This window comes from Pangasianodon hypophthalmus, chromosome 2, assembly GCF_027358585.1.
Source record: "Pangasianodon hypophthalmus isolate fPanHyp1 chromosome 2, fPanHyp1.pri, whole genome shotgun sequence".
Lineage (NCBI taxonomy): Eukaryota > Metazoa > Chordata > Actinopteri > Siluriformes > Pangasiidae > Pangasianodon > Pangasianodon hypophthalmus.
Genome location: NC_069711.1, coordinates 5,073,893 through 5,090,292, shown reverse-complemented (window position 1 = coordinate 5,090,292; position 16,400 = coordinate 5,073,893). Strand labels below are relative to the sequence as shown.

The 16,400-nt window shown below is 37.3% G+C and overlaps 2 protein-coding genes across 7 annotated transcripts in view; one reads left to right on the top strand and one right to left on the bottom strand.

The window, feature by feature from the left end:
* LOC113530384 (TSC22 domain family protein 1-like) overlaps window positions 1–16,400 on the top strand; it is an 88,594-nt gene that overhangs the window by 62,974 nt on the left and 9,220 nt on the right. The window lies entirely within an intron of this gene.
* On the bottom strand, window positions 10,749–15,905 carry wbp4 (WW domain binding protein 4). 2 transcript variants are annotated; one of them, XM_026920338.3, is made up of 10 exons: window positions 15,374–15,904; window positions 15,139–15,211; window positions 14,941–15,003; window positions 14,520–14,643; window positions 14,058–14,201; window positions 13,852–13,919; window positions 13,615–13,684; window positions 12,715–12,875; window positions 12,041–12,237; window positions 10,749–11,783 (listed from the first exon to the last, which is right to left on the bottom strand). In XM_026920338.3, coding segments are annotated over exons 1-10 (1,110 nt in total). In that variant the 5' UTR covers window positions 15,376–15,904; the 3' UTR covers window positions 10,749–11,575. The 2 variants fall into 2 exon arrangements, with proteins under 2 accessions (XP_026776139.1, XP_026776149.1); XM_026920348.3 differs by lacking the exons at window positions 13,615–13,684; window positions 13,852–13,919 and having other exon boundaries at window positions 15,374–15,905.

Sequence of the window (16,400 nt, the reverse complement as noted above, 5' to 3'; positions counted from 1 at the left end):
TTGTTTTTGTCTGACTACAAGCTTAAAAAATCGATGTTTTGCTTCAAAACGCATAGTCCACAAAGCTGCAAGTGGTCCGAAGGATTTTATCAACTCTGGATAATGCTAATGATAATGGTAATGGTGTTTTGGAATAAGCCATTCATTTGGGAAAATATTCAAGAACCTGTGTTTATGGTCTGATATCTTGGAATCCATGTACGAAATTGTCTCTTCTCTATGAAAAGGGTGGATATCCATCAAATATCCAGCCAGACAAAATATTTTGTCAGAGCACACTTTTTTTTATTTTTATTTTTTTTATCTTATACACCAAAGCAATGTCATAGACTTGGATTTTCCAAAACTTTTTCAACATGTGCAGAGTGCTTCTCTTTTGTTCTGGGCTCAAATGAGCCAGTTCATACCTCTTTTACCTGGATATCTGCAACATGCCCCAAGCAGAATCTGCAGATATGTGATGCTGAAAAACCTTCCACAAAGCCTCCAATGGAATGAGCCCCTAAACTATCTGCTACCACACTAAATGAAGTAAGTCTAATGTTCTTCCCCAATGCAGGAACAAAAAGTTCTTCATCTTCCAATTTTGCAAGGTCCTTCAGTAATGGCTCAAGCACTGTCCCATAACCATACTTCTTGACATCATTAGCCTTGCAGAGCCAAGTAAAAGAACAGCCAAGTAAATACTCATTAGTGTAGCATGAAATTGTGATTTGATATTTGCTAATACCCAATACACGCCGGTGATTTTGTGTTTTTTGTGTGACATTCTAAGTGGACTACCAATTTCGAAGTCATCAACAGAGAAGCAGAGACAGTGTTACTTCATATTTGGATAAACATTCATTCTCTTTGAAATGGGTTCCATCATAAAATGATGAGAGGTCAGACTGATAACTTGCCTGTGAAGAGTTAGAAAGTTTCTCCTGAATTTCCTTCTTGCTTAATATCTGTAGCAGTGATGGCAAAATACTGATATGTTATTCTATCCTTCTCATCAATAATACATCCAACAGTTTCAACAAGAGGAAAATTCTTTTTAAAGAATAACATATATATATATATATATATATATTTTTTTTTTTTTTCAGCCTAATGATGGCCTCCTTCAGTTGCATTGAGATCTCCTTGGACTTCATATTGGTAGCTCCAGTCAAACAGCTGCCAAATGCCAACTCAATACCTGATATCAACTCCAGACCTTTTATCTGCTTCATTTGTCTTGAAGTAACGAGGGAATGTACCATGCCTGGTCAAATAACTTCTTGTCAGTCAATTGTCCAAATACCTTTGAGCCCCTGAAAATGGAGGTACTATGCTGAAGATGGCTGTAATTCCAAAATGGTAAATGCCATATTTTTGTGGAACCTCTTAAAATAAAGCTCAAAGTCCACACTTCATCACACCTTGATCTTTGAACTTGAACTTTATTTCAAATCCATTGTGGTGGTGTATAAAGGCAAAATCACAAAAACTCTGTCATTGTCCAAATACTTCCGGACCTGACTGTTGACTATATATATATATATATATATATATATATATATATATATATATATATATATATATATATATATATATATAAAACATTTAATTTTGTGCTGGAAAACTAATGTTTGGAAATCTAAAAAGTTTTTGTACTTAATCAATAATGTAGAAGTTTATGAGTGCACAAATGTTATAAAATGACATTTTCATATATAGTTTTAATGAAAGACTTGATTAATTTGTTGTTTAATTATGTTAAATTTTCTTGCATTTGACTGAGCAGTCTTTGGGTGACTCACCATTGTATTGGTTTTTGTCTAAAACATAAAATAAGTATGCTTGACCAAAGTTCTTGTGTGGAGAAGAAGAAACTGAATGTAGCAGTGTAGCACAGTTCTACCAGAAAGACTCGGATACATGTATAGATTCTTTGGTGTGTCTCCTGCACAATGGCTCGATAGAATCCCATTGATAGAATCCCAGGGAACCATCAGATCCCGCCGAGAGAATTTGACGGCAATTCCCCCTGCAGCAGCATGGGGAGAGACTGGTGTGGGAGGGGAGGTGGAGGTTGCCACTACAGCTTGATGAATGCAGCGAAATGATAGGCTCTCATGGACTTTTAAAGCCAAAGCAACCCATTGATTTGGTAGAATTTTTTGGATGAATGATGAATGGACTACAGGTCTTCATGCCAGAACTACCACTTACACTCCATTTCTCAGCATCGATGGTAATGTGTCAGCCTTCTAAAAACCTTAACCCAAAAGTCTGTCTGTGGAACAAACCTTTAAACCTGAATAAAAATATGTCACAAACAATATATACAGTACTCTTAAGACCAGCCAATGGTTTTCCCCGACAATATAATTTTGTTATTCAAGTTTATGATCACTGTAATGCCTGAGGGTGCCTTTGATCGCACTGTCCCTTTGACCTTATAGGGGCACCCAAAATTTTTTTACCCGGACACAGATGCAATTGAGTAACATAAACATAAATGCATCTGACTAAACATAATTAAAAATACATATAATCTGTCAATTATTCAATTATCTTAGGGTCCAGTTCTTTTGGCTTAGTGGCAAGACTGTCATAGCTCCAAACAAACCCTACAATCGCATCGATATGTAGAACAAACTGAGGGGCTGTTTCCATCAAGGCTAAATCAGGCCTCTCTGTAATGTTGGCTAGACAGATAGACAGAAAAGAAACACAAACAAGAAAGGGAGAGATGTGATAGAAGAAGTCTTTGATTATCTACTCATTTCTACCCTGGAAAACCCATCCTATTGAAGCTACAGTCCAATACTTTTGAGGACAGCCTCCATAACAAGATGTGTCAGCAGCATAAATGTGGTGTGTCTGTCAAAAACTAATTGAATAGGCACATACTGAAGTCATGTGGATTTGTATTAAACCCTGGAATGAACTCATCAATGTTTATCTCTTTAAGTAACATGGCAGCAGGTAAAAAAAAAACAAAAAAACACACACATACAGCAGCAGACCTCAAAGCAGTTGTTCCTGTTATTTCAGTCATAGGTTCATTAGCTATACAATATGTAAAACTGAAAAAAAAAAGAAAATATGCTTTTTTTGGACCCTAATGATGTTGGAAAATAGCGATGAGTTTAGAATAAAAAATCTGAGGTTTCTTTACATCCTTGTCTTTTTAAGGGTTAATCATCACTGATGTGACTAATAATTTGGTTTATTTCTGTTTTTAAGATGTAATTAAACATTGACAACTTTCTGAATTCTTGACTTATCTATGTTCTATATCTCCAAATGTTATTATGCTGGGTGATTTTAACATACATATAGACAATGTCAGTAATGCATTTACAAGTGAATTTTTATCATGCTTGGATTGTTTTGGTATGCAGCAATTTAACACACTGCCCACTCATTCCAAGGGGCATATTCTTGATCTTGTTTGCTGTTCTGGTATAACACCTTATAATTGTACTGTTTCTGACCTGTCCCAATCAGATCATCTGCTGGTGTCTTTTTGTGCCCAACTGGCAGTTTTTAAGGTAAACCCGTGTCGCCCGATCACATTTCGGAATATTAAGAACATTGTGTCTACTCTTGCTGATGAACTTGCCATCTTTTCCAGCAAATCTGATTTCTCTACTGTTGATGAACTGGTTTCATATTACGACGATGGATTTAGATGATATTGCACCTGTGAAAACTGGAACTGTGTCATTTGTACATTCAGCTCCTTGGTTTACACCTGAATTGCGTGAACTTAATTAAAGGCCGTAGATTAGATTGTTTGTATGTCAGGTCTGGCCTTACTGTTCATAAAGAAATGTATGCTGAACATATTCAATACTACAAAAATGCACTGTCCAAAACTAAATCTGATTATTATTCCAACATAATTGGAGTCAGCAATGGGAACTCCAGATTTCTTTTCTCAGTGGTTAACAATATTTTGCGACCTGATTTGATATGTATTCCACTGACTTATGTGATTGTTTTATAACATTTTTTGAGTCTAAGGTTAAAAATGTTCATCAGCAATTACTTATTAGTACTTTTCACCATGGCCCCTGTCAATCTATCTCTCACGCACCTCCTCACTCTGCTTTCTCTACCTTTACATTACCAACTACTTCAGAGATAGTGTGTCTGATAAGTAAATCTAAATCTTCGACTTGTCAGCTAGACCCTCTACCAACTCCTTTAGTGAAAGCTTGTTTACCAGCCCTGTTGCCACTGATTACTAAAATTGTTCACACCTCGCTTGTTTCTGGTTCTGTACCTCCATCTCTTAAATCTGCTATTATTACTCCCATACTTAAGAAACCAGCATCTGATCCATTTAACTTTGATAATTTTCGTCCAATTTCAAATTTACCGTTTATCTCTAAGATCGTGGAAAAGTGTATTGCAATTCAAATTCATGAACATCTCTCCAATAATAATTTGTTTGAACAATTTCAATCTGGTTTTCGTCCCCACCATAGCACTGAGACTGCTCTTGTTAGAATAACCAATGATCTGTTTCTGGCAGCTGATTCTGGGCTATTAACCATTAGATTTGGTTATACGGCCTTTGATACTGTCTCACATAAGATACTCCTGGACAGGTTAGCTTCTATTGGGATGACTGGCACTCCTCTGTCTTGGTTTAGGTCGGATCTTTCTGATCGCACTCAAGCGTATTCAATTGAAAAGTTTCAGATCAAGAACATCTACAGTCACCACTGGTGTTCCCCAGGGTTCTGTTTTGAGCCCACTTCTGTTCATTATTTATATACTCCCTCTTGGTTACATTTTGAGGAAGCATGGTATTCATTTTCATTGTTATGCGGATGACACCCAACTTTACCTGTCTGCCAAACCCACTGGTTCTTTTCCTCCACCATTTTTGTCCAGTTGTTTAGCTGAAATTAAAGATTGGCTTTCAGCTAACTTCCTGAAGCTAAATGGCAACAAAACTGAGGCCTTACTTGTTGGCACTAGATTAGTTTTGTCTAAATTGAATTGTTTTTCCTTGTACATTGACGATAATGCAATCTGTCCTTCCTCACAGGTTAAAAGTTTGGGTGTTATCTTGGATAGTACACTATCCTTTGAAACTCAAATTAGTAATATCACACGGACTGCATACTTTCACCTGCGTAATATTAACCGTCTCCCTTCTTTTCTCTCAATCAATAACACAGCAGTTCTTGTTCATGCACTAGTCATATCACGTATAGACTATTGTAATGCCCTTCTCACTGATGTTCCATCTAAATTGCTATATAAGCTTCAGTTGGTTCAGAATTCTGCAGCTCGTGTTCTTTCTAGAACATCTTCTACTGAGCACATTTCTCCAGTTCTTCAGCAATTGCATTGGCTTCCAGTAAGGTATCGAGTTGAATTCAAGATCCTGTTACTTACTTACAAGGCACTTCATAATCTTGCACCCCAATACCTTACTCAACTTCTTCATGTTTACACCCCTCCACGTGCTCTAAGATCCTCATCTCCAATTTCTCTTGTGGTACCTCGGATTCGACTAACTACTATGGTTGCCAGATCTTTTAGCTATGCTGCCCCTCGCCTATGGAGCTCCCTTCCCCTTGATATTCATAACAGCAATTGCCTGCGGACTTTTAAAAAGCATCTTAAGACATATCTTTTTATTCAGGCTTTTTTATAATATGTTTTATTGAGTCTTTACTGTATTTTATTTGTATATGCGGAGTGTTTGTTGTGTGCTTTTGTCTTGTGTAGTGATTTGTATTTTTAGTTTTTATTTTTGCCTGCTTGCGAGGTGACCTTTGGTGTTTTGAAAGGCGTCATTAAATAAAATGCATTATTATTATTATTACTAACTTACAACTTTCAAAAATGTGGGAGTATGCCACCTACAGGCCTATTGTTACACTGCAAACATTTAATTGCCCCGTATATTAGACAACGTATGTGTATATATACTGTGTGATGAACGCTATATAAAGCCTACTTTCATGGCTTAAGATTATGATTATATGAATATGAATGTAATTAAAAAAATAAATAAATAAAAAATACATATATTTTTACATTCAATTCAATTCAATTTTATTTGTATAGCGCTTTTAACAATGGACATTGTCACAAAGCAGCTTTACAGAAATAAATGGATTCACAAAAATATATTGTAAATATTTGAATTTATCACTGTGAATTTATCCCTAATGAGCAAGCCAGTGGCGACGGTGGCAAGGAAAAACTCCCCGAGATGATATGAGGAAGAAACCTTGAGAGAAACCAGGCTCAAAAGGGAACCCATCCTCATCTGGGTGCAACGGATAGTGCGATTATAAATAAATCCCTTCTATTATTGTGTACTATATGGACAAATAGTGCTATTGTGCAACCAATAAATTCATCACAGTTTTTGCAAGAAGTTTGGCTGGTTAAAATCTATCCACTGTCCACTGATGGAGTCCTGAGTACGAAGCTGCTCGTGGCAACTGCAGCCCCAAAGCCACTATAGCAATCACAGTCCCAAGCCATTACAATACAGCTCCCCATATGTGATCCCCATGCCATCTCCACAGCCCCCAGGTGGCACCATCCCCAGCAAACCAAACAGTTCTTCAGGCCGTCCATATGGGGCCACCCCCAGCAGCAGCGAGCGAACTCAACCGATGAGAACGCCAACCAGAAGTAGGGCATCAGGATGGGTCAGGCAGCGAGGAGGAGCAGAAGGGGTCAGGATCACTGGCATCTCAGAAGTAGCATGTGTAGCTCGACAGAGAGTGAGGGAGAGAGAGAGATGGAGAGAAAGGAAGAGATTGTTAGGTGAGCTTTTGTCCTCTAATGGTTAAGCATGATGTACTTTGCTTGCAGAGGACTCCGGCAAGACTAGCTATGACAGCATAACTAAAAGGGAGAGCCAGAAGCTAACACAGACATGAGGGCACCCTGGGACATAAGGCAGCCAGCCACTCCACTGTCGACAAACCTGAGTGAATGCGTGAGAGTGGGGGGGCAACAGCATCCAAACATCCCAGTTCACCACAACACTCTATGCCTGTGAAACCCTCCAGACCTGCCCCTGTACCTAAAAAAACTATTCACAAAAGGCTTGACTAAACAAATATGTTTTCAGCCTAGACTTAAACACTGAGACTGTGTCTGAGCCCCGAACACTAAGTGGAAGGCTGTTCCATAACTGTGGGGCTTTGTAAGAGAAAGCTCTACCCCCAGCTGTAGCCCGCATTATTCGAGGTACCAACAAATAGCCTGCACCTTTTGATCTGAGTAGGTGTGACGGATCATAAAAGACCAAAAGTTCGCTCAGGTACTGTGGCGCGAGACCATTTAGTGCTTTATAGGTCAATAGTAGTATTTTATAATCAATATGAAATTTGATTGGGAGCCAATGCAGTGTGGATAAGATAGGGGTGATGTGGTCATATCTTCTGGTTCTAGTAAGGACTCTCGCTGCTGCATTCTGGACTAACTGGAGCTTGTTTATGCATCTACTGGAACATCCAGACAGTAAGGCATTACAATAATCCAAACTAGAGGTAACATAAGCATGAACTAATTTTTCTGCATCATGTAGTGACAATATATTTCTTATTTTAGCAATATTTCTGAGATGAAAGAAAGCAATCCTAGTTATATTATCTACATGAGCTTCAGAAGAAAGACTAGAGTCGATAATCACACCAAGGTCTTTTACTGTTGCACATGCTGAAACAGAAAGGTCATCCAGAGTTATTATGTAATCAGAAAGCTTACTTCTAGCTGCATGTGGTCCTAGTACAAGTACTTTTGTCTTGTCAGAATTAAGTAAGAGAAAGTTAATAAGCATCCAGTTTCTAATGTCTTTTACACATTCCTCAACTTTATTAAGCTGGTGTCTGTCATCTGGCTTTGCTGAAACATACAACTGTGTGTCATCAGCGTAACGGTGGAAGCTAATGCCATGCTTACGGATAATTTTACCCAGAGGTAGCATATATAGAGAAAAGAGCAGTGGGCCTAAAACAGAGCCTTGCGGGACACCAAACTTTACCTTAGTATGAGAAGAGAAGTCACCGTTTATGTTTACAAACTGATAACGATCAGTCAAATAAGACCTGAGACAGGAAAGGGCTATTCCCTTAATGCCTACTACATTTTTTAGTCCATCGAGGAGAATAGCATGATCAATGGTATCAAAAGCTGCACTAAGGTCAAGCAGCACCAGCAAGGAGACACAACCCTGATCAAAGGCCAGCAGTAAGTCATTTACAACTTTTACCAGTGCTGTCTCTGTGCTATGATGAGGCCTAAATCCTGACTGATACATTTCATGAATGTTATTCCTATGTAAGTATGAGCATAGCTGCTGTGCTACAACCTTTTCTAGGACCTTGGAAATAAAGGGGAGGTTTGATATTGGTGACATGCGTGTATGAAGTAGTTTTCAATGCTAAAATAAAAAAAAGCCATCAGTCATTTTTATACATTCATTTATAGCAAATTATGCTATGAATAACACATTCATGTATAGCAGATTAAGCTATGAACAACACATAAGGCTTGTCTTAGTGCCGCACACTGTTCCGCCCTCTTTTCTCCTTTTGCTGAAAGGGTGGCGAACTGAACGAACATACATCAGCCGAGCCGACATCAGTGAGTCAGCAGATCCTCGTTTGTTCACGTAGTTAGTTCATTTCGTTTACGAACGACAATTACCAGCTCGCTCAGAATCAGTAGGTCTACCACTCTCGTCCAGACTCAAAGTAAGGGGCGTATTCGTTCAATACGTCCGACCAATGACATGCTCCTTCACAGCCCACACTCTAATTCAGTCTTTAAAAAGCAGAAAAAAGCTGCCATAGCAGTCACGTGTATCACACGGGCGGGACTTTAGTGAATGAAAAATATGAGTCAGTACATGAAAGTGAACGAGAACGATTCGTTCACTTAAAAGATTCGTTTCACGAACACTGGTGCATGAATGTGAGCGCATGTGAAACGCGCATGCACAGTTGGTTCAAAACCAGTAATGATAAACTCATTCAATTAGACTAAACTCAGTAAAATTTCTGTTAAATTTAGTTTTTACATGAGCTTAATATTTTCTCTTAGTTGTTGTGAAAATTGGCTATGGCAGCCTTTGCAATGCAATTATTGCACATGCAGAACACGGGATGCTGATGTTGAAACAGCAGCCTAAATCGATCAGCCTGTTCAATCCGTGGAGAATCTGCAATGTGTTATGTAAGCATGTGGTGTGCAATATGCAGTCTGCAAAGCATCATGCTTTTGTCGCGTTTGTTGCTATCTTAACTTAGAATCATATTTTCTCACTAAACGACAAGAATCAAAACAATTATATAGAGTCTAGAGTAACTACTTATCTTGTAAATGGCTAATATTAGCCATTATAAATGGTTAATAGTAAAAAAAAAAATTAATAGACAAAGGTAAACAGGTCATTACGGTTAGTTAAAAAGAACAGTATTTTCGCAGGGTTAAACATGTCAAATTACAGCATGGCATGTTTACAGATTTGATAAGGTCTGTAAAAACCCAGTCATTAGGGTTGTCTAAATTCAATCCGGTGTCTCCCTCACTGCTGCTTTATACAGTGCTCTAAATAAAACAGTTTATGTAGTAAATAATGTCTGAGTGAGAGAGGCAGTGATTTCAGTCTTTATATGTGGGAAGATCTGTGACTTCTCAAGGCAGCCAACTGACTGTTCGTATAGCCAGTCTGTCTGTCTCATTGTCTGGGACCTGACAAACTAAAACTTACTAAGTCAGAGGAGAGCAGCACATTTCTGAGATATATAGAAAATATCATGCCCAGAAAGTACTAGGTTTTGACATTATGCAGTTGTTCCTGACCTGTTGCAGGCACAGTAGCAGAATGTCAGCAATAACACTGTCATCTACAGAACTGTGACACTACAATGCATGTCCTTAAAGCACAGCTATACCAAAGCACCTTGGGCCAGCAGCCAGAGAAAAAACACACAGCATATAAACAAGTTACAACATATTCTATGACTGATTTTTTTTTTTTTTGCAAAACAAAAATGTGGTTGTTTTTGAGGGGGTTTATATTGAGTCCTTATACAGTTTATTTACATGTAAATGCTTTTCTTTTTAAGTGGGCAGAGTGAATTCGAACCTATAACTTCATTCAGGATAGGGTAACCGATCACAGGATTGGCTATGTGACAAAGGTGAAGGTATCATTTCGAAAATCCACATGTATGTGGGATTGAGACACAAATTCATGTCATAAAAGGCAATGTTAAATATCTCTCTCTGCTAGGCGTTTATAAGGGGTGGTGAGCAGCTGGAGGAGCTGATATCAGAGCTACAGGAGAATGCCAAGAGAGAAGCAGCATTGGTAAAGAACAGCTTTGAGTCGGGTTGTGCTAATGGATAGACTTACAGTGAGACATTGTCCACTTGCAGAACTGAAGAAAGATGTAGAGGACTCTTTCTCTATCTTTTGTACAATAGTAGGGGATAGTCCTCTTTTCTTGCCTAATAATGTAGCATTCTGTGAACTTGCAAGCCTGCTTATTTTTAATTGTTAATTTTCCACTAGCTAAGCATTAACTGCTTTGCATCAGTTGTTGCTCTGGCATTGTAGTTAATGACTCATTCGACATTCTCAAGTGAAGCACAATTTTAATCTGTATATATTAAATATATATTATCTACAAATGACCTCTATCCATCCATCCATCCATCCATCTTGCCTGTGAAATGTATACTGTGGAAGAGTTTATGCAAAATTGGACACTCAATTCTTTGAACAGCCAAAAAACATTTTAATCAATGTCCATACAATAAATAGTTTATACCACTATTAAGGCACAGAATAGCAAACATTTTTAGAATCTGCTGGCTTTTTCCTTTCAGGGTTATAAAGTGTCTTGAACTATACTAATGATTAATGATTCTGTAAGTTCAGGAAATGTTTACTACTTGTGTAGAACAGAACAATTAAAATGCAGACGAAAATTGCAGGTTTTAGCCTCCAGATTAAAGGATAAAGTAGATCAATGGAAAAAAAATTAACATGCCTCAAGCATGCTTGTTTCCTTCACTACAAGTGTAATTACAAGCTATTTGACATTATGATGTGCCACTGCAGAATGAATGTTATTACAATAGTAGTGGCTAACATCTTTATTACTATGCACACACAAACACAGCCTATCTCATACAAACAGCATACCTACACACAAACAGGTTACATTCTTTTTTTTTTTTTAAATGTATCTCTTTCCAAGACATATATGCCATTTGAAATGTACAAACCTGTGTGGGAACTGTGAAAGCAGTTATGAGTATGTTTGTAGTTTCAACATGTTACTACTTAACTATGGTTTCATGAACTGGAATAAGAAAACTGATGAAAGAATTATGAAAGAATATACAAATATCCCTACAGAAGTTCTGCTTGTCAGTTTGAGAAAAAAACACAAACTGGTAACATACCACAAACTGGTAACAAATACAAAATCTAAAAGGTTTCCACAAGTGATGAGAGCAGTAAAGAAGTCTAAATTATGTTCTGATCATAGTCTATTCAAATATTTGTGGGAACTGATGCCAAGGCATCAAATTCTCAATCATCCTTCTCTCTTTGCCGAAGGCTCCTGGGTTTTCCATTCTCTGCCCTCCTCTTTTTGAATATGGCTCCCAAGTTACTTTCATCTCCCAGAGAGGTGATGGTGCGTTCCTTAAACTTAGTTTTGGGCTCTGGGGGGACATCAGAGGACGTAGACGTAGAACAGCCACTTTCTTTCTGTGGCAGCTGCAAATCCACATTTTCACTGCAGATGGAGGCAACAAATTTATCAGTACAAACAAATAATCGGATAAAAAGGTAATTACTATGTCATTTATAGTACTATATTTCATGGACATTGGGAGTTTTAGATATATCCTTATTTTCAACCAGACACATCAAATGACACATCTTCTACATGTTATCACTACAGATTTGATAAGGTATGTACAATGATATTTTAACAGCACAGTGCTGTAGCATACAATGCCTCAGTGTCAAATAAGGCAACAATGTACTTACTATGGGTCCTCATCCTCCTGAATCTGTTCCCAGTCTCCATATGGGTTTGCCTTTCTGGGTTTCTTTACAGGAGGTTCTTTCTTTTCTGTGGGTGCAGATGATTTTACATTCGTTTCATCTTCTTCTTCTTGCAAATCTTCCACTTTAGTTTCTTTTTCATCATTCCCTGGTAGATCTGCTACTTCTTCCTTTCTTTTCTGGAAAGAGTGTACTCTTTATTCTAAAATCTACCATTATATAGACACTATTTTTATTATCATTAAGCATTACAGACTGGTTAGTATGCAGACATTACTGCCAATAGTTTGAAAATGGCTGTAAACGTATTTTCTAACCAGTTAATTTTTATATAATATATTTCTGTTTTATCAGGGCATAGCATGTTTCTAGACCATTAGATGAATTGGGGCTTGAGACTAAAATCCCTTTACGTATGCTGACCATTGAAATTTCCAATTGAAACTATTTCACTACTGACCAGCTACTTATATTAAAAATATTAAATTATTTAAGGTAATCTAAACAATTCAAAGGTAATTGTTAAAATATTGCTTAAAAAGCAACACACAATTATTATTTCTGATAATGATTACTTCTAATAAGAACTGTGTATATATGATGCTTCTAAACACAGTGCATCCAATGAACATATATACACCTATACTGTCTCTTACCCTGAAGCTAATTTTGGGAGCTCGGGACTGTTTGGAATTTGGAGGCTCTTTGCCAGAGAGGGATTCTGGCTGAGACATAAGTTGAACCTCGTGTTCCGTGTTTGTTTCAGATGGGCTTCCCTGTTTAGGAGGGAACAAAGATGGCTTTTCCCATGTAGACTCTGAAAACACACAAAAAAATTACACATATCTCTGTGTCTCCTAACAAACAGCTCTAGAAAGAAACTTTCAGTGTTAGAATTGTTTGTATTATAAGAACCAAATACACAGACATAATAATAAAACTACTGTAGACAAAATTTATTTAGTAGTTTTACATGAAAAGTTAAATATATATTTGATTATACAGTGCTGTGAATAACAAATGCTACAAATGTAGATATAACCACATGAAGCAACAGTCTACACACTGTTGCTTCATGTGGTTATATCTACAAGCATTTACGCTTGGTAGTCAAATATGTCCAATTCACCAGTATTTCTCAAAATATGAAACTCAGATAATAATATCTGACCTTCTGTCATTATTCTTATTTCCAGTTGTTGCAAAAGATATTTGCCACATTCAAAGCTCCGATTTTGCAGGCTGTTTTTAAAGATGATAGGTTTTGAAAATTTGCACTATGACAATGTATTAGAAGTTTGGATTGTCAGATATGACATGGAGAGATGAATGCATTTATGTGTATATATAGTTTGGCTCAAATGCACATCAGCCCTCCTTAAGTGGTTTAAGCAATCAGATATTAACTGGATTAAAACCTGTTTTGGGTGCAGTTATACCTGTTATTTTATGAAGATCATCTTTATCCAGATAAAATTCTGATACTCAGGATGAATTAAAACTACCAGATATAAATGGGGTCTACGATGATGTCTTAGATGTAAACCTGAACTCACCTCCAGTCTCTGTGTTATAGTAGTACATATATCCCTCTGGGCTCATAGCTTCCATCCATACACTCCCTGTCTGTATAAAAAATAAAATGTGCCCAGTATATAAATGCTAATTTTGAATGACTATTCAAAATTAATTATTAACTTATTTATTATTTATGAATTATCGAATATTTTTTTCAACTGTGAAAGATTTATATAACTTTCACAGCTGAATAAAGTATTGCATAAAATATTCACCTCATTTTGGTCTGTAGCTGATGACTCACTCTGACCTTGAAACCCTTCTGGTTTCTCCCACTGAGACTCTAAAATCAATGACATACTTAAGTCATTTGTGTGTAGGCACATGTCAAATTTCACGACAAATGATCTGAACAACAACTGTTGACTTGTTTTGGTAACATTCTGTGTAGTAAAACATCAGGTTTAAAGTAGAAACTGACCTCCAGTTGTTGTGTTGTAGTAGTAAATTTGTCCATTGTCAGTTGTTCCCTGCACCCAGTCATCAGATTCACTCTTGCTGTCAGGTTCTGCAGTATCTTCAACCTCAAATATTTGAGCTTTTGTCTGAGCCTGAACTGGAGTTTCTACATCCAATAAAACATAAAAAAATTATTTATTTGTTGTAAGCTGTAATTCTTTGAGGATTCTGCATACTGTGGAAAAGGTGTGCACATACACAGATAACCTAACTTCTGTCACAACTTTATGGGTTCACCACTCAGTCAAAAATTGACAATATACATCAAGGAAAAAATATTAAGTCAAGAATTAACATGCAAAATGATGCAAAGAAATTTAAACTGGTGCAAAAATTATAATAACTCAGCAGAAAAAGCAACAGAGGAATGTGAAGATAAAACATTGTTTTTGTTACTGGGTAAAACTGTAAAGTGACATGTTACCTGCTTCTGCTTTTAGTCTTTTCATGTCTTCTTTGTATGCTTTCATAGCAGCCTCTTCCATTGCTGCAAACTCCTTGGACATTTTTTCTACCTTCTTGGCTTTGTCAGTGCTGTTCTTTTTAATCTGTAATGAAACATGAGAGGAGGGGTGAGAAATATTTGGTCATATGCGCGATCACCACACAGTCACCTCTTATCTCTACACAAATGAACCATGGCTTATGATGATACCATTTTTTTTTTTTTTTTGCCTGAATCCCCCCCCCCATTATAGCACCCCCTGCAGGTCTTTACATGTAGAGAAGAGTTATAATAGCTATAATAGCTTTAGAAGGAATAATTTGTCTTTTTTTATTGGTTTATTGCTGTATAAGAGCCTATTTAGGGCTTCTTCAATGTGCCAAAAGGCTTTGAAACTTACCTCTTCGATTTTGGCTTCAACATTTTGTTTGTGATTTTTTCCTCTCTCGTGAAATTCTATACTCTGTTTCGATACAACAAAAAGAAACTTATTAAATATGTTAAGACAGAACAACAACTACGTTACAGCAGCAACAACAATACTACTAATACTATTTCTAGATTTGGGGAATTGGCATCAGGTATATGGACTACTCACAGGCTTGTTGTCTGCAATCCAGCACTTGCAATATTGGCAGAATTTTTTGGGTTGGGATTTCCAGTAGTCAGCCCTTCATTTATTACAAACGACAACATGGTTACACACATGCATAAGCTCTCTTAAGTACGTGAGTTCATTCAAATGCGACAGAACAGAATGCCCAGAGACGATACATTAAACGAGTTTGAGAAAAATAATCTTATATGCAACTCAACATATTACTGTTACTTACATTATTTCCGCAATTTATCGTAGTGCGACCATTAAACACTTTCTCTTATCTAGCTACTTAGCTAAATAACATTGTCGCATGGATTTGACGTTTCAGATTGTGCGACACTCATAGGGAGGAAACAAGTAGTGATGTCCGGTTCGTGAATGAATCGTTCTTTTGAACCGGTTCTTTTTAGTGAAGTGGTTGAAGCAGTTAACCAAACCGGACTGAATCATTTGAAACAGTTCGCGTCTCGAGTCAACACTGATCCACGAGTTACTCAATCAAAACTCACTTTCCGACGTGCCTGATAGTCACTCCGACTCGAAATGAGCCAATATCCCGGAGTATATGATCCTGTGATGCCTAATAATAATGTCGGATTTTGCCAACTCTTCGTAGCAGCCCTCCAGTTACTCCAACAGTACACTAACTGACCTGAGAACAGTCTCTTTCGGAGAACGCGCGGCACGCTGAGAACTGACGAGCTGCTGAAACTGAGCATGCGTGTACCGATTGTTTTGCTAAACGGCCCTAAACCGATTCCCATTCATTTCCTATGGTAGTGCTAAACCACTACGGATGCGATATACTTTTGGCCACTGACGCTTTGTGGCGCTGTTCCGAGCTTTTGCGCCGCCGGTAAATTAGAAATCGCTATTTTACTTCCATCCGAGTAGGAGAGAGATCGCAGGTTGCTGAATTACTGTTGTTCATCATTATTGTAATTATTATTCTACGCTTTTTAGCTCGGCGATCAAAGGTAAGTTACTTTATATCACATCAGCATGTGTTTTATCTCCATTAATGCTGAAATCATATTAGTTTCTCTGCCAACACGCCGGGAAATTACTTACTTTTACTAAACTTTACCCTACCAGCTTTTCTCTCTAACGCATGTTTGGGTGATTTAAACGCTAAAGTATAAATGAACATGACTGTAATTTTAGTTTTTGTGTAATGCTTTTTGTGTTAAATACAATGCCCCTCCTATGAGAGAGTGTTTGTTTGTTCTCTTTAACATGTTGCTGGTTAATTTCAAGCT

Bases quoted from the DNA above. Each gene is read 5' to 3' on its own strand.
- wbp4 (XM_026920338.3), bottom strand. The intron at 14,202-14,519 runs GTAACATGTCAC...TATTGGATGTAG, and splicing joins AAGACTAAAAGCAGAAGCAG to AAACTCCAGTTCAGGCTCAG. The intron at 12,876-13,614 runs GTGAGTTCAGGT...GTGTGTTTTCAG, and splicing joins CTATAACACAGAGACTGGAG to AGTCTACATGGGAAAAGCCA.